Source organism: Heterocephalus glaber, unplaced genomic scaffold, assembly GCF_053883595.1.
Source record: "Heterocephalus glaber isolate CG9 unplaced genomic scaffold, H.glaber_assembly_v1.0 deba00000768, whole genome shotgun sequence".
Taxonomy (NCBI): Eukaryota; Metazoa; Chordata; class Mammalia; order Rodentia; family Bathyergidae; genus Heterocephalus; species Heterocephalus glaber.
In genome coordinates this window covers 298244-325080 of record NW_028258162.1, presented here as the reverse complement: position 1 = coordinate 325080, position 26837 = coordinate 298244, and the positions used below count along the sequence as shown (strand labels likewise).

The following is a 26837-nucleotide window of genomic DNA, read 5'->3' as shown; positions in this document are numbered from 1 at the left end:
AGCCACCAGTGTGCTGATGCCCTGCACCCGCCCTGTTGTATTCCTGGAGTTTAAGACCCATCTTTTCAACCCCCTTATATCTATGTCCTGGATTTCCTACAAAGACCTACAATTCCAGATGTTCAACTCCAAAGCCATACAGTATACCCCTGTGAAGTCGCAGTTCAGTTTGTGGCCTCAATCATTTGCAGATTTTTTTCCTTAGAACCTAACTAATGATTGTTAGAGGAAACTCCTGCAATTTTGTGGAAACTGCAAAAATCCTCTGCAATTTTTTTTTTGGCAGGAGGTTTGCAAGCAGCCAATCTGAGAGGGTCATTCAGTTCTCCTTGCTGCTGACTGGCTGCTGCCCTGTAACCCATCTCCCAGATACACCAGCATTCCTGCATCGTAATAGGCTACTGCATGTAGCTATCTCGAGTGTTCTTGGTTTGTTCTTCTTAAAGCCCTAAGATCCCAAAGATGCTGTCAAAATGCCCTACACCCTCTAAGGCTTTATTAATATAGTATTTTATTAAATTAAATTATATAACTGCGGGAGACATGGCATATATAGGGTTTAAACTATAAAAATAGACATTTATAGGTATTTTTCTGACCATATCTGAAATTTGTGATTTTTCACAATTCATGGGTGCTCTAGGAACATAACCCCTGCAAATTTGGTGATCCACTATACCTGTATTTTCCCCTGCCAACTTGTGCCTCCTCCTATGTCCCCTTCTTGGACAGTAGCATCGCCCAAGCTATAACTCCAATGTGCCTCTCTAATTTCAGCTTCCCTCTCTGGCCCTCTGTGTGAATTAACCTTTGAGAGGGAGAAAAGTCCAGCCTGGCCCCACTCCCTGAACACCCAGCCCTCCATGTACTTTTTGTTCTTGCTCTTACAAGGAGGGCCAGTTCTAGCCTCTGTCTCCTGGGTCTACCCTCCTCCCTGTTTCCATGAAGTCTCACCATCCTGGACTGTCTGTACTTGTCAGGGAACTCCTTGGCCTCCTCTTGACAGGTTCCTCCTTCTCTTAGCCCCTTAAATACTGATGCCCCCCAAGTCCCCCCTACATTCCTCCACTCTACTCTCTCACATTTTCTCCCTGCACAGCCCACTGTTCCCAGGGCTTCCATTCCATCACTTTTAAACACATGTTTGTTAAGTTGTTGTATTAGTCCATTTTCTGTTACTATAATGAAATGCTTGAGATGGGCTAACTATATAAAGAAAAGAGGTTAGATCACAGTTTGGGAGATTCAAGCACATGACTCTGAATGTTGCAGGCATGCATGTGAGACTGTCAGTGAGAAATCACACCACAAAACAGGAGGCCAGTGAAGACTCAGAGGCTGGGCTTGTGCTGATAACAACTTGGGTATATGGGAACTCAGAGGTCCCATGAGAGCTGACCTAAGCCCTCCAGGGCAGCATTCACATTCCCTACACAATACCCACCAGCTCCAGCTCTTAAAGCTGCCACATGACCTCCCAGCGCTACTTCTCTGGGGACCAAGCTTCCGACACATAAGCCCATGGGGACAAATCACATCCAAGCCACAGCAATTATCTACCTTATTATCTCTAAAGTCAGAGAGTCCCTGAGGTGACAGCTTCTATGCAGTCTCCACTGCCAGAGTGTAAGGGACCATGGTCATAGCTGTGCGCACTATTGTCACTACAACAGAGCTATGGGCTTTGTTGTTTAAAATATTTAAATTCTATTCATCTAAATCAATTACAGCTTACTATTTAGAATGTCTTAAAAAGATCACACTATGCTTTTCCAAAGGTGAAAATTGACACTGTAAAGCAAATTTAAATCATTAGCAATATGATCACAATTCCACATTTTCATGAAAAGAAATAACCAAGTACTTGATGGATCCAAGAAAACAAGACATTTGTAAATAAAGCCATGTTATATACCCTGACCACAGTCCTTGCAGACTGGCGGTCACATTCTCCCTATCCTAGACACAACACTGAGGAAGGAGAATCCACAGGTCCTGTGAAAGACAAAAAGAACTTTCAAAGGCATGCCAGCTTCATGTGTCATGCAAGAATAATGCCATAACAACGTGCAGCAGATTAATTAGAAGTATTTGTTATTTCTGATAAATGCCTTTTGTAACTGGAAGCAATGTATACCTTTTAGTACAGAAAATATGACATAACTGAGATCAGGTAAAATATGTCATATCAGAAGTTTCTTGGGCTGGGGATTTAGCTCAGTGGTTACAGCGCCTGCCTTGCAAGCACAAGGTCCCGAGTTCAATCACCAGTACCAAAAAAAAAAAGAAGTTTCTCATGGAGGGGGCACAAGTTCCTATGAAAACCAGTTATCTACAAACCTTCACCCTAGGGAAATATATATGGCCACATGGGCCTATAATTTTGGGATACAATCCCAAGGGCTTCATGGGCCCAGGAAGCATGGCCCCAGATAGAGAAATGCTAACTTATACATTCATATTCTCCCTCCCTCCCTCTCTCTCTCTCTCTCTCTCTCTCTCTCTCTCTCTCTCTCTCCCCACACACACACACATGGCAATAAAGCAATACTAACCACGACCAGAGGCAGAGTCACAGAGTGGATGCCAGCTCCAGCTTATCCCCCCAGAGCCCTGGGATGCACATCTGCAAAGATTAAAGGGTCCAAAGCAAGTTGCCGGTTGTCACATAGAGGCACTGTCCTCTAAAGGGCATCTGGAATCACACAGAGGCCCTTCAAGTCATCAAGCCACTGGGAGCCCATGGTAGTGACAGAGGTCTGGGAGTGCGAGGATCCTACCGAGCAGGGGACAGTCCCCACGCAATGGAAAACTGTCCTGCTGCTCAAGACTTTCGCATGTTCCACCTCCCGGGTGTTTTACATGTAACCTCAATATTTTTTGCTGTTTTGGTTTTAGTGCCAGAGACTGAACCCAAGGTCTCAGGCATTGAAGTCTTTTTTTTAACCTCTTTTTAATTTAAGCTAAATTGTCCAGAAATGCAATTACCATGCACACTGAGAAGAGGCTCTACCTTCTTTTACTCAGTCCTTTACCAAGCCCTGGTTGGCATTTCAGAAAGACCCCTCACTAATGTCCACCCCACTCCCGGACTGAGGGTGATCAATGGGGATTCTGAGCGATCCGTGTGGTTGGCGCTCATCTCAGGGCATAAAACACACAGGAAGAGTACCAGCAGTTTGCAGGCAGCGTCAGCTCACTCTTACAGCCGCGTGAATCCCTCACAAGCTGGCACCAGTCCTTGCCAGCTTCCTAATGCCGTCTCGCTGTCTGAGCATTTACATTTTGAAAGACAGGCTGTTTTATTTAGAAGTCGCTGTCTTTTTGAGTTTCCTAAAATTAACAAGGACGTTATCTCAACTTCCTTGAACAGATGTGCACAGGCAGATTGCCTATGCATCGCACTGCAGGGTGGTGAAGGCTTCGGAGGGGCCAAAGGTTAGGAGAGGCACCAGGGTCAGGGCTGGCATGGGGTAAGCACTCACGTCCTGGGTGTTGGTCTGGTTCTCACCAATATACTGGGCCAGTTGTAACTGAGACACAATATAACTCTGGTCTGGACAAAGCCTGTGTCTGGCTTCTACGAAGTGAATTATCTTCTGCTCCAAGGTTCTCACTAGGGGTTCGAGTTCATAACACTTTGGGGTTGTCAAACAGGAAGGACAACAGCTGCTGCCTCAGCAGAAAGAACAGTGGGAGCCCTGCCGATGTCACCTCCACTTTCCCAAAATACACCCCTGTTCAGGAGCCTTCAATGGCTCCCCACTGCTCACAGGACCTTAGTCTGGCACTTGTGTTTCCAGCCCATGGCTTCCCAACCACTACCCCACTCCAGGGTCCAAAGACTCCACCTTCCTCACCTCTCCTCCAAGGGACAGCCTGCTTCAGCCCTGTGCTTGGCTGCCTTTCAAACCTCTTCTTCCAGGAGGCCTTTCCAGACCACCCAGGGCCGAGGGACTTCCCTATCCAAACTCTAGAGCAGCCCTAGCTGTGCTGCCAACAACTGATGTTTACTACAGGATCGCGTTTATTATCTCCGGGCTTCCTTGTCCACTAGACTGAGAATGCTCTGAAGCCAGAAAATAAGTTTATAAAAATCACGAGTAATAAAATCAAAATGACAGCATTGCTAACAGCTATGCATCTGCTGCATCACAAGCACCGTGCAGTGTCTACATGCGTCACCTCGTGGACACCTTCTAACCAGGCAGGCGCTCTTCTATCCCCAGTTGAAGTCAAAGGAACAGCTCAGGGGCAAAGAAACCCCAGGATCACCTAGAGGCAGAGCTGCTGCCCAAACCCACATCTGCTGGACCCAGAGACGGAGTTCTTGACCTCTGTTGTCTTCTGCCTGGCAGATAAGGGAGTGACCGCCAAGGTGACATGGGGAGCCAACACTCTCAAAGGCTCCCCCCACACTGCTGGCCACTGCCTGGGTTCCCATCTTGACCCCTCTGCTGGCTGTGTGACTCTGGGCCTTAGCGTCCTCCCCGATGAAGTGGCTTTGCCAGCACCCCTGACAGACTGCTCTGTAGCTTGGGGTGTGAGGCCTGAGCTGTGAATCTGGGCTTGTGCAACTCTGCCGGGTCCCTCTCCATGGCAATCACCCTCCTCACATTGCTCCAGGCTCTCAGTCAGGCATTTCTGCACCCACCGGGCCAGACACTTGGAATCCTACGCAATTCCAGCCCTGCCTTGGTTTTCACGCCTCTCCCTGACACAGCGTCTCCCTCTGCCATTTCCTGACCCCAGGTAAACAGGGAGAAGAATGGCCAGTTGTGTGGCTGTTCAGGTGAGGCTGGGGGCTTGTCCTCCCATCAACCCAACAGGTCCCAGCACATGTCAGGCACCACATGCTTGCTGGCTCGCTGAACCAATCCACAAGGGGCCCCTGCAGCCTCCATGCTGTGACTTATCCCAGGAGCAAAGTTACCCATGGTGTTAGCATCCTGGTCACACGGGCAGGGAGGAAAAAGGAGCCAGCTTTCCTGCCCCTGTCCACACTGGACTCCCCTTTCCCTCTTGCCCAGGAGCAACTTGCACTGCCCACTCCTCCAGCCTGAGCTGCTGCTGCGTCCTGAGCCCTGTTCCTTTCTCCCAGGAAGGTTTTGTAACACACTGGCTGTGACTGGTCTGACCCCTTACTCTAGCTGCAAGCTTGTTTAAAGTAGGCATCACAGTCCCTGGCCCAGGATATGGGACACAGGACACAACTGGTAAATACTTGCCTCACAGAGTAAGAACTCTCTTGGTCCCCAACCATGAGGGTCACGGGGCCTCAGAAGAGGTGGATCACAAGGCAGGCAGGCACTGCTGCCAATAAGTGCTGTTGGGGAAGCGAGGAGAAGCCAGGAAGCACAGGTGGAGGTCAGGGGAGGCCTCCTTGAGCAGCAGAAAGATAATGGACGTGAATCGAGAGATGGAGAACACAGGTCACCATAACCTAGAGGCAAGTTGCTCTGTATCCAAGTCCTGGTTCTGCCACTAGGAAATGACCTTGGCTTTGATTTAAGCCTTCAGAGCCTGTTTCTCATGTCTGAGAAGCAAAGTGGGGTGATCAGCACCTGCTTGATGGTGCACTGTATAGCCAATTGGCAGCCTCTGTGTCAAGCACACCACACACTCATTAGCGGAGCCAGGGGGCTGAATGTGTTGGTGAGTTATCTGCCCATCTTTCCACCCACCCATCCACCTACTTACCCACACACTGATTCTTATTTAAGCACCAGGGTCAGGGTTAGGTACTCTCTCTTCAGGGAGTTCATTTTCTAATGGGACAGATGTATACGAACACAATGAAAGTTATAAATACACTAAGTCTATGACTCAGGTGACAGGAAGACTGGATTGAAACTGAAAGCCTTGAATGCCACACAAAGCGGGGAAACTGAGGCAAGGGCTCTGGCACCAGGCAGATCTGGGTCTGAACGCTGCACTGCTGTTACTGACTATGAGGTCCCTCACCTCTTACTGCTGTATCAAGGTAGAGGGGACACCAGCGTGGATGTCAGAGGCTGCTGTGAGGTCAGGGGACATTCCACCATGCAGGACTCAGCATAGCCTCTTCATGTAGAGGGACTAATCTCCATTCTCAGTGGCTGTGATGAAATGTGGATAAGGCTGGGCCACACTGAGGGTGGCAGGGCTGGCAAAGACCACCCTTTCCCTGTGTCACAGGTATTAGTAGCACATGGTTGGGAATTTCTAAAAACCAGAGCATGTACTCTGGGTGATGGGGCTGCTGCGGCTTGAGGTCTATGAAGAAAGCTGCAAGGAAGGAGTGGAATTGGCCACCAGAGCACAGAACAAGTGGCCCGCTGGTGCTCCCATGAGGTGTGGGGCTGGGCACACCTGTGGGAAGGATCTGCCATGTGCAAGGTAGCCGGGTCCTGTACCCAAGCCAACAGGCATTGTACTGGTCAGCTTTGCCTCGGTGGACATCACACCCCCACACCCACAGCTTAAAAGAGGCTCACGGTTCCAGGGAATTTAGTCCATGGTCACTGGCTCCAAGGCAGAAGCATTATTGCGGATGGGCATGGTGGAGGAAAAATTCTCAGTTCGTGGTAGCTGGGAAGCAGAGGAACTGTGCCAGAGAGGAAGGTGTGAGGGACTAGATACAGGTCCCAAGAAAACACCTCCATGACCCACCCAAACACACTCAGCAGTGTGGTTTATTGATCCCCTCCGTGGCTCCCAAGCTGATCAAGATGACATAGTTCGCCTTAACCATCCTACTCATCCAGGTGCCGCTGGGGAGTCACTGTGTGGACGTGACTCAAGTCACAGCCAGCTGATGTCAAGGCACTCACCTCAGCCAGTTGGCTGGAGACTGCAGGACAGAGCAGAGGCGCCCTGATGAAGAGAACCCCCTTTCCAGGGCCACTGCCACCCCATTCAGCCTCGCCTACCAGCCCCATGACCCCTGATGCCTGCCACTGTGTCTCTTCTTCTACAGGAATATGCCACTAAAGGATGGCGACAGGTTCTGAAAAATACATCCTGAGGCGATTTGGCCCTGATATGGAGAACATAGTGATCATGCTCATCACTCATTCAACGTGGCTTCTCCACACAGTCGAGAGATGCAGTGAAGTGTCCAAGGCTGATCCCTGTGTAAAAGGGCAGCTGTTTCACATGCAACTTGATTTTCACCGGTAGGCGTGCATTCCACAATGACCACCAACAGTATGGTGTACAGCAGTCACGAAGTTATTTATCATCAAGCACACGTTGTAGATAAGTGCGTACCATACTTTACACGACCAGCAGGTCCTCAGGTGAGTTTCCACCAGCATCACCCAGCGTGTGACTTAGGCACCATGTGCTAAGATGTCACAGTGGCTGCGATGTCACCAGGCAATGGGAATTTCTCAATGATCTCACAGGACCACTGTGGTACAGTATATGCCATTCTTCACTGACTAAAATGTCACTAGGTGGCACATGATTCTCTCCTACTGCTTCTGTTCTCTGGCCGGTCCCAGTGGCAATAGGGGTGAGGAGGCAGAGGGGACCTTGCAGGTGCCCTGAGGAAAACAGAGTGCCCATCACCGGCACCAGTCCTGGGCGAGCTGTCCTGGGGTCTGCAGGTGACAACAAGCAGGGGCCTCTGCAGCCTGCCAGTGTGACTCGGCTCTCCTGCCCTTCACCAGCCTAGGCTCACATCACCACTCTTGGCCACTCCTATGTCCCCTCTCCTCTACAGAGCCAGCGCATGAATGATCCTGCCTGGAGCCTCCTCAGCAGGCTGCTGCATGGTGTCCTCCATCCACGGCACCCTCCGGTGCCACACACCCCTGACCCCATCATTCCCAATCTGGCCTGTCCTCTTGCTAGGGATAACTCTACCTGTCACTTGCTTCACATACTAACCTTGACAGAAGGGGAAACTGAGACCTGGAGAGGCAAAGTGCCACGAATAGTCACAGGCAGAGAAGCACAGGGCGGCCTGGACTAGAGCACACGGCTGGCAAGTGGTGGCCTGGGACCCCTGACTCCCACATGCACCCATCCTGCAAGAAGCACAGGATAAATACCTTTCTCCTTTCTGGCTGAATTTCCTTGCAGCTCTGTGCTTTGTCTTGCACTGGGAGCAAGGCCTCCAATTATTCTGTGCCTGCCACTCGGGAGGGTGGCTCCCTGTATCCCGGGACACCCGTGAGCCTGGGAGGACTCTACCCCACAGCAGGTGCCCTGGGCGCTGGGGAAGGGTTAACAGTGCCCGCTCCCTCCAGCCCCACTCTGGGCTGCTGCAGCTTTCTCCAGAGCTGGCCAGCCCTGCAAACCTCCCCCCCCCCCCGCCAGCAATCACTTGGACTTTGGGAGGCTTTTGTGTTTTAATAAAGACGGTATTACTGAGTCGCGAAGCCTCCCTCCTCTCCAAGTTCCTCTCTGCCAGGGTTCTTGCTAAAGGTGAAACCCTGCCATTCAAGGGCAGAGAAAGGGCTGAATCAAGACACTGAACTCTTTTGACTTCATGTCACAATCTACAGCTCTCCAGAACCACAGTGGTGTGAGAAGCACTCCCACCACAGCACAAAGGCCCCCGGGGTGGCAGGAGCGGTGGCTTCGGTGGTGTCCTCAGGTTCTGGTGGCCCAGGGCAGGGACCTCCTTGTGCTGGCTGCCCAGTCCTCTGCATGCATCTCATGAGTGCTCTAGTTTCTTCTCTGAATGCAGACATGGGTGGCCGTGGGGACAGCTGGCCCTGCCACCAAGCTGCTCTCCTGCTCCTGGGGTAACAAAGGCTGCTTGGTCGGGGGGTGAGGGGAGACAGCACTGCCCAGTTCCTTCCCTGGTGGGGGGCCCACCAGCTATTCACACATCCTCTCCTTTCTACCCTGCCCCTTTGCTCTTGCTGCACGCCTCATTGAGCCCATTAGACACTTTACGGGGTGCTCCTGAAGAATAAATTGTCTGTGCAGGGCTCCAACCTGCCTTGGCCAGGGTGGCTGCGGTGGAGGGGCGGTGGGAGGCGGCTTCTGCAGCTCCCACAGGCCAGGACCCTGGCAGCAGGTCCCCACTGCTCCACCTTGTCCCTGGGGCGACTCTGACTTATCCTCCATGATCGGGAGGCGGAAGCGCCCTGAACCTCTGTCTTCTCCCTGGGAAGTGGGGTGATCACAGCGCCTTCCCCTCAGGGTCTTGGAGAGGGACTGAATGGGTCAAGGCCCCAGGACAGGCCCCGGGGGACTAAGGTGACACTCCAGCATCCACTCTACTGCTACCTCATCCAGGCGACAAGGTCTGTTTCAAGTCCTTGTGTCACCTCCAGTTCCTCTGCTGACTGGTGAATGAGGGAAGGGAAAGAAACAAATCAATTCAAGGCTATTTGCAGCTGTTTCTGGGTGAGTGTGTCTGTCTGTGTGTGTGTGGTTCATTTTTTTTTTTTTCTTCCTCCTGCCTTGGTGTCCTGGAGCTTTGAAAAGAATAAAAACTGGGCCCCAGGGCAGTGAAAAGGCATGATTCTTCTTAAACCCGGCTAATCCTGCAGCTTCCTTTAAAGGGGCAACAGGAGGAGGCGGGGATGGGACCAGAATTGTTTTTGCAGTGCCCTCCCCTCCCAACCACTGCTCCTGGAGACCAGGAAATGAGGAGGAAGAATCCATAAATCATCCACCACGGAGAGAAGGTCTGAAGGAGGAACCGGGCAGGAGGGAGAGCAAAGGACAAGAGCCAGCTGGGGAGGAGATGTGGGGCAGCAGGAGGGGACGCTGTGACGGTTTGGTGGGCAGGGACAGCTGTCAACAGAGGGCAGAGCGTCCAGGCCATAGGCTGGGCTCGCCACCCCTATCCAAAAGGTGACGGGTGGCAAAGTCTCCAAATCCCATGCTGGCTCTGGCTCAGGCCCAGTGGTGGAACAGGGATGCCATCCCACAGGGGTCTCGGGCCTGCCGTCTCTCTCCATACCGCTGCTGCCACCACCTGGTCACCTGCTAGCAGTGACACCCGTGGCCTCTCCACCCCCACCGACCCACCCATCAATCTGCCAGAGCCAGGTCAAAGATGAGAACCTGAGCAGGCTCCCCCTGCTTATAGACACACAGGGCCACTCACTGCACTAGGACAGAACCCTGTCCCCTTTGCCATGTTTCATGGGGCCTTACCACTGTCCACCTCTCTCTGCTCATCACATGACAGTATCTCCTCATCACTGATCCTGGCCTCACAAAGTCACCAGGTTCTTCCCACAGGAGCGCCTGCACGTGCTGCTCAGGTATCGAGGCCCATCCTCCTCCTGGCAGACAGAGGTGCTGCCTCTTTCCTTCTCTTCACAGCCCCCCTGTTCCTTCCTCAGCATTTGTGTCTGGCTTATTTTCCACACCCTCCCAAGACCATAAGCCCCATGGCCTGGTTCACTCATCATAGCACAGTGCCCCAAACCAAGTGCACGGTGCATAATAAGTGCACATTAAACACCGGATGCAGGAAAGGACAGGTGAAGGAATGAGCAGTGTCCCTAGCAAATGAGCATCACATTTGGGACTGAAAAGAGGAGGGGACTTGAAGGGTCCTGAAGAAAATCTCCCCATCAAAACCATCCCTGTGGGTGTGCTGGAAGTGGTCAGTAATCTGGAGGGATGGTAATTTTCACAGTCATCTCTTGTTCAGTGGGAAACAGGTTACACAAAATCAGTTTAACGGATTAGACCATCCTGTTGGTCCCCAGACTTCTGGAAAGGGCCAAGTCAGGAATACAAGCTGAGTCCCCCTACCTTCTCCAAAAGACTTGGACCAGCAACATCTCGGAGTTCAGATTTTTCTTTTGGATTTTGGAATATTTGTATATACATACTGAGATATCTTGGGACTGGGACTCTAGTCCAAACACGAAACTCATTTGTTTCAAATTCAGCTTCTACACACAGTCAGAGGAGATTTTGTAAGGTCATTTTGTGCATGAAACAAACTTTTAAGGAACTGAACATTTTCCCTTGTAGCATCATCGCAGCACCTGAAGGATTTCAGATCTTAGATTTTTGGGTTAGGGTTCTTCAACCCGTGTGTTATGTTTTGTGGGCCACGCAGTCTAATTACCCAACTCTGGCACTGCGGTAGCACAGACACAGCCAAAGATGACAGGTGAGTGAATGGAGGTGACAGTTTTGCAATAAAACTTTACTTACAAACACAGGCAGTGGGATGGGTTTGGCCCTGAAGCTACTATTGGCCAATCCCCGGATGAAATTAGGGCTTCACACAGCCACAAGAGGAAGAAATGTAGTAATAAAAACTGTTTTCAATCTTCAACAACAAATGATCATAGAGCTACCAGGACAATAACACCAAACCATCACGTTGATGTACACACTGAGGGTGACAGAATAAAACCAGGTATCCCTTGGTTTACTTTGAAATCATTATTTCTTAGAACACAAAGAATTTCAGGTATATCATCCTGCACAGCAGCAATATATTTGTAGAAAGAGATAGCATAACAGCAACTTTCACCCAAGGTACTGGGGAGCTAGTGAATGTTCAATGCTTGTTGAATGGGCAGGTGGAAAGAACAGGATGCTTTGGTTGTTTCTGTGTTTCGGCTTGGCTAGTAATTGGGTGAGAGTTGAAGGTGATTTCAGGCCTTGAGACCAGGAAGAAAAGCCAGTGGCAGTAATAAGCAACACAGATGTGGACAATGAATAAGAGGAGGACACAGGGACATCACAGAGATAGCCCCACATTTTGATCGCCTGATTTCTGTGACCCAATTCCAGATATCTGGAGTGAAACTCTTCTTTCAAAAGGTGACAAGTCATTCTGCAGTGGAAGCATCCCGCTTCAGAGGAAGCAAGTACTTCAGCATCTCATTTCCTCAAGACAACATATGATTGAGAAAGGTTTCTTTATTTTCTTAGCCCATGAGAGATTTCTGGAATTTCTAACAGCCTCTAGAGACAGGGAGAAGAACTCTGTAGCAATCAAACTGCAGCTATTTTGCTGTGCAGAGAAATAAAGATGGCCAGCCCCTCTGGGACGCTCAGGATGAAGATCAAAGTATCTGCCTTGAAGCCATACTCATCCTTGCAGGAGGGGCAGGCAAGTGAAGACCCTGTTTAGGGCAAGCAGATGGCCCAGGTTGGGGATGCTGCGTGCAGGTGGTCTCATGGCATTGGGCAAACCTTGCTCCCTTCCTGGGCTTCTACTGCCTCACTTGTAAAATCAGCTTTCACTTACAAGCCAAGATGACTTCCGGCTCTGACATGCTGGTATTCTCAGTCCTCCAAATCCCAGGTTCTTAAGAATCTGATTCACTCACTTGCTGCAGTGTTACATTATCAGATGCAGCATGGGCGCTCTGAATCATAACTGGTGTCTGATTGCGCACCACCCTCAAGGGCTGCCTGCTCCATGGGACCACACTGTCCTCTGTCTTCACTGCTGTGTCCCCCACACCTTCCAGGAGCTCCAGCCACAGGTGGGATTTGTACACCCTACCAGTGTTTATTAAAGCAACAAAAGAGGAGTGAGCACCTTGCTACAGGTCCTAATGTGGATATGGACTGCTCATCTGGCCCTGGGGAGGGAGACACTGAATGCCATCTCTCTGTGACACCAGCTGTCCCCGGTGGAGACGTGAATGCCAGCAAAACCTGACTTCACTGTGGCAGCCTCACTAGGGATCGACTCACAGGGGACCGAATCCCTCCATCCCACAAAAGGCCAGGCTTCCCACGCCAGCCTCCCTGGCTGCAAGATGTGCTGGCCAAAGTGGGCAGAGACCAAGAGCAGCTTCCACCTAGAGACAGGCGGGGACCAGGAACCTCTCCCACTGAGGAACATTCCATGGACAGAAAGCTCTACCCAGGCTGCACCAGGAAGCAGGCTGTGCCTCCAGGGAGGAGACTGAGAGCAAAGGCATCTCCTCCCCTGGATGGCTGCATGAAGATGGCTCTGCTCCGGCTCCCACAGGCAGGGCACAGGGTGCCTCTGCCCACACTGGGAGTCTCAGGTCACCCGATGATCTCTTTTTAGCTCTTTTTGTGCAGAACTCAAAAAACCTTTGGACACTGAGCTCATTCCCAAGGTGCAATGAGCAATAAACAGGAACCAAAGTGCCACATCCTCCCTGATGAGTCCACCTGATGGTGTAGGGTTGTCTGGTGTCACCACACTGTCACATGTGACCCATGCAGCCTGTGAAAAGCTGGGGAGCTGGGGTGCCTCTCATTCCTGGCCTGGCACTTACTCACTGTGTGACCTTGGCCAAGTCCCTGCCCCTCTCTGAGCCTCAGTTTCTTCACATATGAATAAGGGTAAGGCAAGACCAGAGGTTTCTACAGATTCTCACATCCCTCCAAAACTATGTTTCATCCTGGAAGCTGACTCAGGTCCTGGGCACAAGACATGTGAACAACCAGTGGCAACCAGCCTACCTGGAGATGTCTGATTGGCTCATCAACTTTCAGCACTGCCCTGCAGAGGTTCATTTATATCATGCTGCAGCCAATGGTCACCGAGCACCTGCTATGTGCTAAGCGATCCCAATAACCACCTCTTCATAACCAGCCATAAGAAACCATCATTGTCCCCAAGCCACGGATGACAGGCACAGCGCACCTGACCACAATGAGGACTGTGTGGCCACCAACACTTGAATTTCATGCATTTCCACTTCCTACTGGAGGGTCCATGAGCAAGTCACTTCCCCCAGCCTCGGTTGCTCATCTGTACAGCAGGGGCATTGGGGGTTACTGTCTCAGGGGGTGTCTCCATGGCCTGAGAAGAATAAGAGTTGAAGCCCAGAGGAAACCCTTGGTGACTATTAACCATGGACCTGGGGTCTATGCTACCACTGCTGCTGATCTTGATCTCCTCACCTCCAACAGAGAGGAGGAAAGGAGGCCACGGCAGCTGTGTGCACGGATGCCACTCTCAACATGTGTTCTATGCACTGATCCACAGAGGAGAGGGGGCTGGAGAGAGCTCTGGGGTCGGTGGTGAGGTACAGGGTCACTACATAACCATGGCCAAGCTGCCCCACTGCTCTTAGCTTCCAGTTGTCCACCTGGAAAGCAGGGCAATCACTGGAATTGATGAAAAGCCCTAGCATAGCATCCAGGGACCAGGAGGCCCTGGATAAATGTCCACTCCCAGCTGGTCACAAACTACTTCATGAATGGATTCATTTTATCTTTATTACAAGAGGTTTTAAAACTCCCAGTTTTCTCAGCACTCGCCATGCATCACTCATTCTGCTGAGCCCTGAACGCAAGCCCTGCGCTGAATCCCTGGCCTCCCCACAGGACACCTCATTCATCATCTAGGTTGACAGAGAACAATTAACCGATGTGCCAAGGTCACGGGTAGGAATGGCAGACCTGGGCTTGGAATCCTGATCCTGTCACTTTGCTCTTCTTAGGCCAGAAGAGGTGGTGCAGATAGGGTGGGGAGCAACGTGGACGCAACCTGAAGTCTATCACAACGCAACAACTCTGTACTACAGAAAAGAGAAAAATCCAGTTGTTTTTATGATACCAACTAGAGATCAATATGGTCCCCGTGGCTGAAGGACCCAAGTTTCCCACTCCTACTTTCTCTGGCCCCGGCACCTTTGTGGCTGTTTTTCAGTGTACCCTTAGCTCTTTTACACCATGGAGTGTGGCACTTTGCACTAACTCTGCTGGGCTCTCTACCCCGTCTGCTGCAGGTCACCCACCTCCAGTGCATGTCCCACCCGCCTGTTGGAGATGCAGGCCAGTCTGCAGGAAGGCCCAGATGTGTGACCTTGCCATTTCCTAGAGCTTTCTCTCCAGCACCTGCCCCAGCCAATAACTTAGAACGTTGCTTTTGAGCAACTTTCGGTCAATGACCAGACAGGCAAAGAGGAAAATCTAAGTGGCCAACAGGAGGAAGCTCATAGCATTGACACTCGGCCACAGGATGGGGTGACAGGGAGTGTTGGGGACTGTGGCCAACCAGAACCTGGGAAGGAGGTGGCTGTTGTTCAGCTCAGCCACACGCGGCCATGGCAGCTTGCAGGTCTGGTGCAGCCCAATCTTATTTGCCAAGGGATGCCAGGATCAGATTTCTACTCTCCAGGTCAAATACCCTGATTTCTACATGTTGGCAATTAACTCTCCCTGACCCTCACTCCCTTTTTTAAAGTAAAACTCATAAGTGAGCTGGACCTGACCATGAGCTTCACATTTCTAACTCTGTGTTGATCCTCGAGGCACATGACACGCCCACCACCAAAGTCCCTGTGTTTCCCAGTTGTCCCGGGGCCCAGTCTCAGGTTCGGGCCCAAAGCCTGTGAGTGAAAGCCATGAGCTGGCTGCCTTCTCTCATGCGTCCAGCCTGGCCAGGTGGAGGCTCTGGAGTCCAGGGAGGCTGTGAGGCAGAGGTGGTTGCTCTCCCCTCCACAGACTGCGAGAGGGGGAGAAGGGTGTTCTGGGATCTGGGACCTTCCAGGAGAGACGGCCGGTGTTCCCCACCCAGCACACAGTTCACTGACCCAAGGATCACCGCAGTCCTTTGGCGCTGCTAAGTTTCCAATGCACTTTATGAGGCAGACAGGGTAAATCTTTGTCTTTTCACTGGTAAGCAAACTGAGGCTCAGCAGATAAAGCGGAACAGCCCTAAGGCATGTAACGAATACATGCTGCACTTAACTCTGGGCTCCTGAGTGGACTCTCTGCCCAGTGCTCATCCTACCTGCCAACTTCTGAGCCAGCCTTCACAACACAGCTGCTAGGCACTCTCTAGTCACCTGAGCCAGCACAGAACAATCAATCATGCTTCTCCTGCTCCTGCATAGTTGCTCCAAGATCAACCTCTCACCTTTCCTGTTGACTTGGTGCCCTTCCAGATGCAGAAGTAGCAGATGGTCCAGGCTGCCAGGAGACACAAGGCCAGCTCCCAGCGGAGGCTCCCAATGTGCTCGATCCCGTCGGAGATGGCCAGCACGTGGCGCCTGCAGAAGAGGGTGGAGAGTCATAGGCTGGCGATGGCCACCCACCAATTGCCCATCCCCCACATTTGCCAAGCGCCTTCTCTGAGCCAAACCTGGGGCCCCCAAGGGGAAAAGCACCACCACCCTGCCCCCGTGGATCCACTCTCTGAGGGGGAGGTGAGAGAGATAGGGCAGAGACGTAACGCACAGGGCTCAGGGAAGGCCAGAAACACCTGCCCGTGGTACCTGGGATGCTGCAGTGAGATCTGTAAACATTCCAAGTGCCCAAGGGGGTGCTCGCTGTCCCATCCCTGCTGAGCTCACACTGGACACAGGACTTGCTTTGGCCACTGTTTGGCCAACAATGGGACAAATGTCATTTCAGACAGAAGCTTCCAGAGCAGGGTCACCTGCTCCCTTGCTGCCCTTTCCCCAGCTCCATTGTCACAACAGAGGCTGGTGTCAACATGAGCCTCCTCTGCCCCACTCAGGGATGGAGTATAAGCAAGAAATAAACTTTGTTGTTCCAAGCTACCGAGATTGATGGGGTACCTGTTACTGTGGCATAACCTAACCCATCCTGACTGCTACAGGGTGTCCACGAAAGCTTTCTGGAAGCAGAAACATGTGGGCCACGCTTTGAAGGATGAGCAGACTGAGCCAAGAGAGGAAGGGAGCAGAGATTATTCCAGGTTGAGGGAGATGGAGCATGGTGCACTTGGAACACAGCAAGCCGGGGCACAGGCGGCCAAAAGGAACAGCAAGAAGGGTGATCAGTGGAGGTGCACGGGACCCTTGGTTGTCACACCACGGGGCAGAGGCCAGCAGGGCCAATACTGGGAGGCACAGCCTTTCTGCAGGCCCGTCGGTTCCGCATGGCCAATGTGGGCCTGGCTCCCAGAGCCCATGCTGGGGCTTCTTTTCTTTAAAGTCAAGCTCACCATGCTCCATACTGTGCAGAACCGTGGCACCAACACAAACTCCTGCAAACTTGCTCAGTGAGCCCCTCTGGACTGCCAAAGCACCCCCACCTCGGCTCGTGCCAGTTGCCCCGGCACTCCGAGAGCCTCCTCTGGGAAAGGAGCTCCCACCCCACCAAGCATGACAGCCACCCTCAGCGTCTGTCTCCCTGGGAATCCACTTGGGCCTGACTCTGCATTAATTACTCAACGACACCAATTAGCACTGGTCAGCAGGCTCCCTCTGGCCCCAGACTCCCGCTGGAGAAATCAAGCAGGCCCCCAAAGAAAATCAGACTCTGTGCAACCATGGAGCTGCTGGGACTCAGAGCCAGAAGGGGGAGCAGCACCCACTACGCGCCAGGCACTAGGTTGGATGGCAAGGACAGAAGATGAAGGCTGACGTGGCTCTCACCCTCTTCTTGGGTAAGGGGGACAGAAAAGAGGGCTCAGCGATGTGAGAGGAAAGAGGGCAGCCACTTGGTCACAATGACCATTACTTGATTTGTGTCTTAGTCTTAGTCTCCATTTTAATTTGTTTTCAAACCTTAGGACTTATTAAAGGACACCTTTAGGAAAATCTGTTACAGCTTTTATTGTAACAGAGTAGTGTAACCCAGAGTAGGATCCTGGGGGTGCCTGCCAGAAGCACAAACATTCCCGAGCCCCAGTGAACCCCAATCTGTGCAGAAACACCCCAGTTAGCTGCATTCTGCCACGTCCCTCCAAGGATTTCTCATGCACAGAAAAGTCTGAGTACCACAGACGTCGATTTCCTGGCCTCCAAGGAATGAGTACAAATGCCACCTGAGTCACTTTTAATATTTATTTTTCTTTCTTGGAGGGAATGTGGGGAGGATGTCTTCACTTCCTCCTTCTCCTGGCTCAGTTCCACTCATCCTCCAAGGGTTCACATATCACTCATTCCAGGAAGCTTTTCCAGGCCCCCGTAGCAGTCAGGAAAGGCCAGGTTATGATGCAGTAATGAATGTCCCCAATGATCGCAGTAGTGGAAAGCAATAGTTTGTCTCTTGGTCACAATGCATGGATCCTTTGAGCAGTGACTGCATGGATGACTTTCTCCCCAGAAGTACAGTCACCCTCAGTCCTGCAGGGAATTTCAGGTGCCCATTGACTCTGCTGTTCACAGACTAGGATCTCATGGGTGACATATACCTACTGCCTTACGAGTTGCCACCCAACACATCCCCAGTGACAACCCGTCAAATGATGAGTGAGGGGGGATAATCCAGAGCAGGAAATAAGCCGGTTGCTATAGACAGAAATAACCTGGGTGTGCCCTGAGCCTGCTCAACCCAGACTTGAGCTTATCATGAAAGAAACACATCAAACACAGGGTCCCAGCTAGCAGGGGTGCACACACACACAAACACACGCATGCCTTCTAGTTGATGTGGCTGTCCTCTGAACCAGGGCCCTGAAAGCTGAAACTGCTTGGGGGACTCAGGGGGAAGAAACAGACAGCTCCCCCCACCCCCAGCAAGCTGGCTCCTTCCCATCTTCCTCACATTCCGGATGCCATGATCTCTGGGGCTGGGCAGCCTGCTAGGGTGACCTCTTGCTCCAATGACCAATCTCACTCTCAGAAGGAGAAGCCGTACCTGAAAGGTATGGAGGAGGGATTTACTGACACTGATTTTCACTAGCCTCGGACCTTGGGTTTCTACAGAAGAGGGTCTTAGAAGCTGGTTTCTCAGCCCACTGGCTGTGGCGTGGTTTTGAAAACGCCAGGACAGCCTTTGAGAATGTGGGGACTGGGGCCCGCCACTCCGGAGACTCGGGAAGGCCCAGGTCTTCCTGGGAAAAGCTTCCTGAGTGACCCTGAGTGACAGGTCTGAATAAGGAAGTCTGCTGCCCACACACTGGCCAGCAAGGACCCAGGAAAGGACCTCCCAACATCATTCAGGGAGCGGGAGAAGCTGAACACTAGCTGGTGCTCTACAGGGGGATCCATGTGTGTGGGTCATATTTATGGGCACCCACTATGTGCCAATAAACCTACTATGTGCATTCTTCATGATGCACCCTTTTCATGCCATAGTAGCATATTCTGCATATTCCTGCAGATTTGAGCCCAGGGCTCAGAGTTGTAGTTCTCAGCCTCTGGGACAGACAGAGATGCACTGGGCTCCAATCCCAGCTCTCCTTGCCAGCAGCTTCGCGTTGGGTGGGTGCCATCACCTGGCTGGATCTGTTTCCTCTTGTGTACATGGGAATATGATGTCTCCCTTTGGTGGCCATCTAAGCTTGACTGCATCTGGCCCATAATCCTTGAGGCTGGTACAATTATTATTACCATGTCAAGGATGTGGAAAGTGAGGTGCAGATGGGATCAAGAAGCTCCCCAAAGGCATAGCAATCCAGACCCTGGATTGGAGCCTAGCAGCCCACTGGGGTGCCCTCTTGCTCCAATGACCAATCGCATTCCCAGAAGGAGAAGAGGGACCTGAAAGGTACGGAGGAGGGATTTACTGACACTGACTTTCACTAGGATCGGACCTTGGGTTTCTAGAGAAGAGGGTCTTAGCAGCTGGTTTCTCAGCCTGACCCACAGCTCCCAGGTTCCTCCATAACGCCCGAAGTACCCACTGCTCTCTTTTCTTCTTTGCAAAATAAGGCTGCAATGAATACACAGCCTGAAGCCCTCTTTCATAGCTTTTCATAGCAGGTACAAGGAGGGTATAACACCCATCACTGTGCATGTACTGATTTAGTCACGAGACATACTGAAGTGCCACCTATAGGGTGAGCACTGTGCCAACCCTGGGGATCCATAAGGAGTTGGCCGTGCCCTGGGAAAGGTAGACAGAGCAGAGCGTGGAGCAGAGAGGTGGGGAAGCCTGAGGCATAGCAGGCGCTCCTGGGGTCCATGGCCACACCAGAATGTGGGAGGTAGGGAGTCCTAAAGGGAGAAGGGACATGAGCAAAGAAGATGGGGGTCATTTGGGCAGGAATGCCTCCAGAGGCCAAAGCTGGGAGGCTGCAGAGAGAGCTCAGGAGGCAGAGAAGAGTAAGGCACAACAACTAGTCAGAGCAGCAGAGCTGGGGTGAGGAGGTGGGGGTGGGCCGGGCTGAGGGTGACCAGACCCCATCAGATCTGTGTCAGGAAACTATTCGGCTGCAGCAGGAAGAATGGATGGTAAAAGTGGAATGGGGCAGGGTGTCTGCTGGGTGCACAGGATTTTGCTGGCAATAAATGGAGAGGACCCAGGAAGGACAACGGTGATAGAGAGAGGTGGATGGGCTTAAGGGCAGCAGAGGGGGAGGCGACTGCTTGGGGCAGTGGGTGGCAGGGAAGAAGAGGGCTGGGCTGACACCTAGGTCACACCGTGGACATCTGGACAGACGAGGACAGCGGGTCTTTAGCTGGGCAGAGTGAAGTGATGAGGGGTAGAAGAGAAAGTGACGAATGGCCACTTGTTCGTTCTTTAGGACAGATGATTTTCAGGTGCAGGTCGCATGGCCAGGTAGCTGCAAAGCTCAGAAGGGAGGCAAGAAAGAGCTTCCCACCTGAGCCCTGGCCTCCACACCATTCTGGGAGTGTGGGAGAAGGGGCAGAAACAGGGCCTGCACCTGAGCCCCCAGGACCCCAGCATCTCAGGGGCAGGGAGAAGGGAGGGGCTAAGGAGGAGGCAGAGCAGGAAGGACAGAGAGGCAGGTGCTCCAAAGGCAAAGGGAGAGGGAGTCTCTGGGGGGCATGGCTGGTGAGAGAGGAGCACAGGTGAGGCCAGGAGAGATGCTTCTTGGGTAGAGTAGCCTGGGTGAGCAGCAGGGGTGCAGGACCCCAAGGGAGGTGGCTGTTAAGGGCGTTCAGTTCTGGCGGGTGCGAAGCTGGCAGCTAAGAGGACCGTGGGCACAAGGACTGTCCACTTACCTGTGTTTTCATGGGGAGGGCCAAGAGTGAGGGAGAAGCCCCAGATTTGAGAGGAAACAGGGGTGAGCGAGGAGGAAAGGGGGTGCCGGCTGGAGACAGCAGGGAAAGAACCCACAGGGGAGGCTCAGAGGAGCAGAGGTCCCTGGCAGGGACAGGGTGAGCCCCAAACCACACTGTGTGCTTCCTTAGTAAGAGACAGGGAGCTGCGGTGGCAGGTGCCAGGGGCAGCCTCGAGCACCTTCCCTCACTCTGCACCACAAGTGACGCTGCCTGCAAGTAGCCCGGTCGTGCATCTCTGGACACCCTGGGGGCACTGGCTGCTGCACCCTGGAGGATGCCAACCTAAGCGCTGCACACATCCCACATATAGCACGGCAAGGTGTCTGGATAGAGCCTCCACCCCCAACCCTGCCACAGCCTTTACGTCACCTCTCTCCCAGCTATGATGGCCAAAGCCACGTGCATGCTGTGCAAGTGGCTGCTGAGCTGTATGGCTTGGGGAACCAAGAGAAGGAAGAAACTGTGCATAGTTCAACATGACACCATCTTTTCTAAATATTTTCAATCCACACTGGTTGAATCTTAGGATTCACAACCTGTGAATTCAGAACCCGTGGACACGGGGGGGGGGCCAACTGTTTAGCCACCTCAGGTTATGGGGGAAACCGAGGCCCAGCGAGGTAGCGTGACTTGCTCACTTGCCCAAGTTGTAATCTGGAACTGTGTGGTTCTGAGGCCCTCCTGGAAACTCATGTAGGGAGGCTCTCGGGCCTCCTGTCTCTGTCGGTATAGGGGAAGTGGCTCTCCGCGGGTCCCATGCACAGAGGCACAGGCGAGAAGAAAGCAGCCGCCCATACCGAGGAACAGTGGAGCTCTGGCAGCTCCAGTGCGGAGCCTGGGAGAGGCCACTCGGGAAAGGCTCCCAGCGGGCAGCCGGAAGCCTTCATCTTTATGTCCTGCACGGAGCTGGTGAACAGATCACCTTTTTTCAACCTGCCATGGAGGAGAGTGCTGCCAGGGACATGGAGGCCACCCTAAGAGCTGGCGTGGAGGGACTGAGCTATAAATAGCCCTGCTTGGTCTCCCCAAGCAACCAACACACCAACACAAAAAGGCCCATCACCAAAACAAGTGTGCTTTCCCTGCCCAACAAGGGAACCCAGGTTGCCACTGGCCTCAGGGATCCTGCTTGTGCTGTTCTGGGAAGAAAACAGTGAGTCCCTGTAATTCTCCCGTGGGTCCACAGCAGAGGCCCCTAAGCCACTCTGGGAGGGAGGGCGAGCCCCCTTCTCAGCTGGAATTTCAGGCCTCTGCATCACACATTCATTCACTTCATGGACATCTACTGCGTGTTGACTCTCTACTGAGCACCCAAAGGGGCCCAGCCACAGCGGCTCAGCCCTCAAGCAGCTCCTGATCTGGTTGGGGTGTAAAGATAACAAGGGCAGGGACCTTGCAGCTCTCCATCTGCCACAAGGACCACACCGCCAAGGGAAGAATCTCTACCTCCTCCCAGCAGCTTCTGAGGGGAGGGAAAACTATGTTTCCTATCATACAGAGTGGGAGACGGGGACTCTGGGAAGTGACTGTCCAGGGGCACAGGCAAAAGGGCAGAGCCAGAGCCCAGACCATCACATCTAGGGGAAGATGGGCCAGAACTGTGTCACTGTGAACGGTGCCAGGACCTCACCAAGAACCAAAGAGCACATTCAGGGATCCAGTGGGCCTGAGGGGTCTGAATCGATCTCTCCAATTTCTATCTCTGCAGAAATCCCCCTCTTCAGCCCTCTAAGTCCCCACAGTCCCCCACTTCCTCAGCTGCTACCATTTGCCCCTGCTGTCCGTCTGAAAGAAGGTCCTTCCCAATCCTCCCTGGCCATCAAAACTCTCTCCATCCCACAGCAACAGGAGCCTCACCAAGAGATACTCCTTGGTCCCCTGCCATCTGCAGGGTGAGTGGACAGCTCACTGTGCACCAGTTCCTCCCAGGCCAGACGGCAGATGGGTACTTTTGGCTTTGCATCTCAACTGTGCCTCTCTGGCCCCACAGGCTGAAAGCGGCCACAGGAAATTTATAAATTAATGGGTATTGGTTTTTTGCAATAAAATTTCATTGACATAAATGGGCCATGGATGGGATTTGGCCAGTCATTTGCTGACCCCTAAGAACACTAATCCTTCCAGACACCCTGTATTCTCAGGACCTCATTTGAGAAAACACTGCATATTTGGGCTTCCTAAGGGATTCTCAATATTTATTCAAACACAAAGCCTCTCTGAGAAGTTCTGAAATTGGCACCTTTACAGCTGGTGTTTTCTAAATCTATGTAGAAATGGTCCTTACTGGGATGCAGATTAAAATCATGAAGAGTTACCACTTCACACCCACTAGAATGGCTACAATTCAAAAGGCAGGCAGTAACAGGTATTGGTGAGAATGTGCAGAAATGGACCCACAAATATTGCTGGTGGAAACATAGAACAGTTTAGCCACTTCAGAAAATAGTTTGTTACTTCTGTAAGAAGTTACACCCAGGGCCGGGGATTTAGCTCAGTGGTTTCACCTACTGCTGTGCAAGCGCAGGGACCTGAGTTCGATCCCCAGTACAAAAAACCCCCACAAAAAACAAAAAAAAAACCCAAAATCAAAAAGTTACACACAAAACCAGCAATTCTATTCCTAAGTACATACCCAAGAAAACAGAAAGCATATGTTCAAATCAAAATCTGTACATAAATGTTTGTAAGAGCATTATTCCTAACAGTTCAAAGTGGAAACCACCCCAATTCCCATCAACTGATGATAAATTATGTGGTATGTCCACATAATAGAATTTTATTAAGCCATGAAAGACAGGTTGGGCATTGTTAATCCAAAATGCTCCAAAATCTGAAGTGATTTTGTATGTTGGCATGACACCGCTAGTGGAAAACCCCATACCTGACCTTATGTGACATGACATGTCAGCAGGAACAACAGGTGCTGAGAGTACTGTACAAAATACAGTCTGAGCAAGGTGTACATAAAACATCAATGAAAGTCATGTTTAGGCTTGAGTTCTATACCCAAGATATCTCATTATGTAATAGAAATATTCTAAAATCCTAAATCCAGAACGCTCCGGTCTCAAGCATCAGAAATAAGGGTTGCTCAACCTGGACTGATTCATGCTATCGGTTTCATGGATGAACCTTTCAAGTGTTATGGTACGTGAAAGCAGCCAGTCCCAAAAGAACACAAACTATAGGTTCCACTCACAAATACTATCTAGGGTAGGCGAATCAAAAGCACAGGAAGCAGATGAGTGGCTGCTTGGAGGTAAGAATGGACAGGAACTGTAAATGGGCATGAGGGAGCTTATTCAGAAGACAGAAATATTCTAAACCAGAATTGTGGCGGCATCCCCTTGGTAAATTTATTCAAAATGATCCAACTGTACACTTAAAAGGAGTGCATGTTATGGTATATAAATTATATCCCAATAAACCTATCGAAAAGTTGTTAAGCCAAATGTGGTGATGCACACCTGTAATCCTAGGTACTCTGGAGACAGAGGCAGGGGGATCATGAGCTCATGACCAGGCTGGGCAAACTAGTAAGACCTTGTCTCAAAATAAAAGATAAAAAGGATTAGAGATGTAGTGCAGTGTGAAGACCAATGAGTTTACTCTCCAGTGCCAGGAAATTTTAAAGAAGAGTTGTTAAGAAGAAACTGCCCTCACAGCGTGTTTCTGCTTTTCCAAATCAATGCAGTAATCCATTATCTGAGATTTCAACCACCTATGGGCAACCAGAGTCCAAAAATATTAACTGGAAAGTTCTAGAAATAGACAAGTCATAAGTTTTAAGATGCATGCTGCTCTGAATAATGTGATGAAATCTTACACTAGCCTGTTTCATCCTGCCTGGAACATAAATCATCCCTTCTTGAGCATATCCACAGTATATACGTTGCTACCTGGCTGGCTGTCATCTACCTGTCATCTCAGTTATCAAATCCTCTGTCCCATTATCTCCAAGCTTGCACCCTAATAACCCTTAGTTTACTTAATAATGGTCACAAACCACAAGAGCAGTGGTGCTGGCAATTTTATTACAGTATATTGTTATGCTTGTTCTATTTTATTATTAGTTATTAATCTCTTACTGTAAATTGTTATAAATTTATCATAGATGTGTGCTTACAGGAAGAAACATGGTATACATAAGGTTTGGTACTATCTGCAATTTCAGCCATCCATGTGGTGGGCTGGGGTGTCTTAGAATGCATCCCCTGAGGATGAGGGGAAACTGTCACATTCCCTAACATTCTGCAGAACTCACACTTTGGGACACAGCATTGGGCACTTTCGTGTGTTACTTTCTTTCACAAACACTGTGCAGAGGTAACTCAGGCTCCACTTAGATATTCGCCTTGCCACAGTCACAAAATCAGCGGATAACAGAACTGGGCCTTGAGTCTCAGTCTGCCATACTGAAGTTCAATATTGGTTTTATTTCTCTGTGGGGAGGTCAGGAGTGAGTGGATGGCTCAAGCAGCAGAAACATGGGGAGAGGCCCCCAATATCTGTGCCTGCTTGGGAACACTGGACAGAGAGAGGGTCAGCAGGTGAGGGGCAAGGTACACGGAGCAGGCTGAGCAGCTCCTGCAACCTGCCACAGGCTCACAATGCAACCCACTGTCACCTGTGGAACGTGGATGCCATGCAGCAAAAATGGCCTTGCCTACCTCAGGCTGAGGTCCCAGGACTTTGGATTCCTCTGTAACAAGACTCAGGCAACAAGAAATGCTGCCAAGCCACCCTGTCCCCATCCTCAGCTACGGCAGCTCTGCACTGAGCGGCAGCCAAAAGCTCAGACAGAGACCCACTCCCTTGGCCTCACCTGTCCCTCAGAGTTCTGCGCAGGGCTGGCTGGGGCTGCTGGGTGCCATGGCTGGACGGTCAGGACAAGCACAGGAGGTGGTAGCAGCCACCTCCACTGTGCCTTCTGAGTGTCACCCCATCCACCTGAGCTGCAAAGGGAAACTGTGGGAGGGTCCTAGGGGTGGAGCGATGGGCAAGGAGGAGCTGATGGTGCCCAAAGCGTCACTCTGTGCACAGCTCACGACATCCGGCCTGCTTGCTGACCAGGGGTCACAGCTGATGGATGGATGCCCTGGGAAAGCCTGCACTGAATACACCTCACATCATCCCAGCTCAGCACACATCTCAGGCCCTACCAGGAGCAGTAGGTAGTGCTGAGAAAGGACTACACTGCCTATCACCATAATATAATAATAAAAAAGGGATGAGGACACAGCTCAGTGCAAAAGCTCTGGGTCCAATTCTCTGTAATGAAAAAAAAAAAGGCCACTCTCCACCTAGCTGATTCTATAGACAATTATTTTTACTTCAATGAATCAGAATGCTCAATAAGGGTAGATCACAGCTATCCTGTATAGTACTTACTAAGCCCAGTTACTACCACTGCTTGCTACATCTACGATAATGATTATTCCCATTTTGTAGGTGACAGGGATGTAAGTCACAAGCACAAGGTTAAGAAGTGAAAATTCTTGCCATCTGGCCCCAGGCCCAAGTCCCTTGGTCCCCACACTACGCCACGTAAGTTTAAACCGTGGTAGGGACAAGGACAAGCAGAACCACCCCTCAGCTGGGGCTCTCAGTGGGGTGTTCAGGCTGCAGCATCCCCAGAAGCCTTAACTGGTCTTTCCTGAGGCAGGGGATCTGGGCTGGGGGATACCCTTGATGTTGATAACTCCAGCCAGACAGTTTCCTGTGAGGGTAGAAGGAGCTCAGCCCCTTAAAGTTTGTCGGGTAGAAGAGCTTCCTGTGACCTCCTGTGGTGAATGAAAGGCTTGGTTTGGGCTTCCAGGATGGCCACTAGCAAGGAAAAAATTAAGTGGGAATGGGGGAAGTGTAACCAAAATCCTACTGGGTGTTGCTTTTCCTTCTTTTTCTTTAACATATTTCCTGTATTTTTACCAAAAAAAAAAAAAAGACAAATCACTTTCGCAACAAGGAAATCAAGGGTCAGCTGGGAAACAACTCATATCTACGAAAAGGAGTCAGTGCAAGAAGGGAATT

At 51.3% G+C, this 26837-nt stretch overlaps 1 protein-coding gene across 4 annotated transcripts in view; it reads right to left on the bottom strand.

The window, feature by feature from the left end:
• Slc6a11 (solute carrier family 6 member 11) overlaps nt 1-26837 on the bottom strand; it is a 109201-nt gene that overhangs the window by 65682 nt on the left and 16682 nt on the right. For all 4 annotated transcript variants that reach the window (XM_087207173.1, XM_021252220.2, XM_004874850.4 and 1 more), the window contains exon 5: nt 15782-15914. In XM_087207173.1, coding sequence (XP_087063299.1) covers nt 15782-15914 — 133 coding nt within the window. The remainder of the gene's footprint in view (nt 1-15781; nt 15915-26837) is intronic.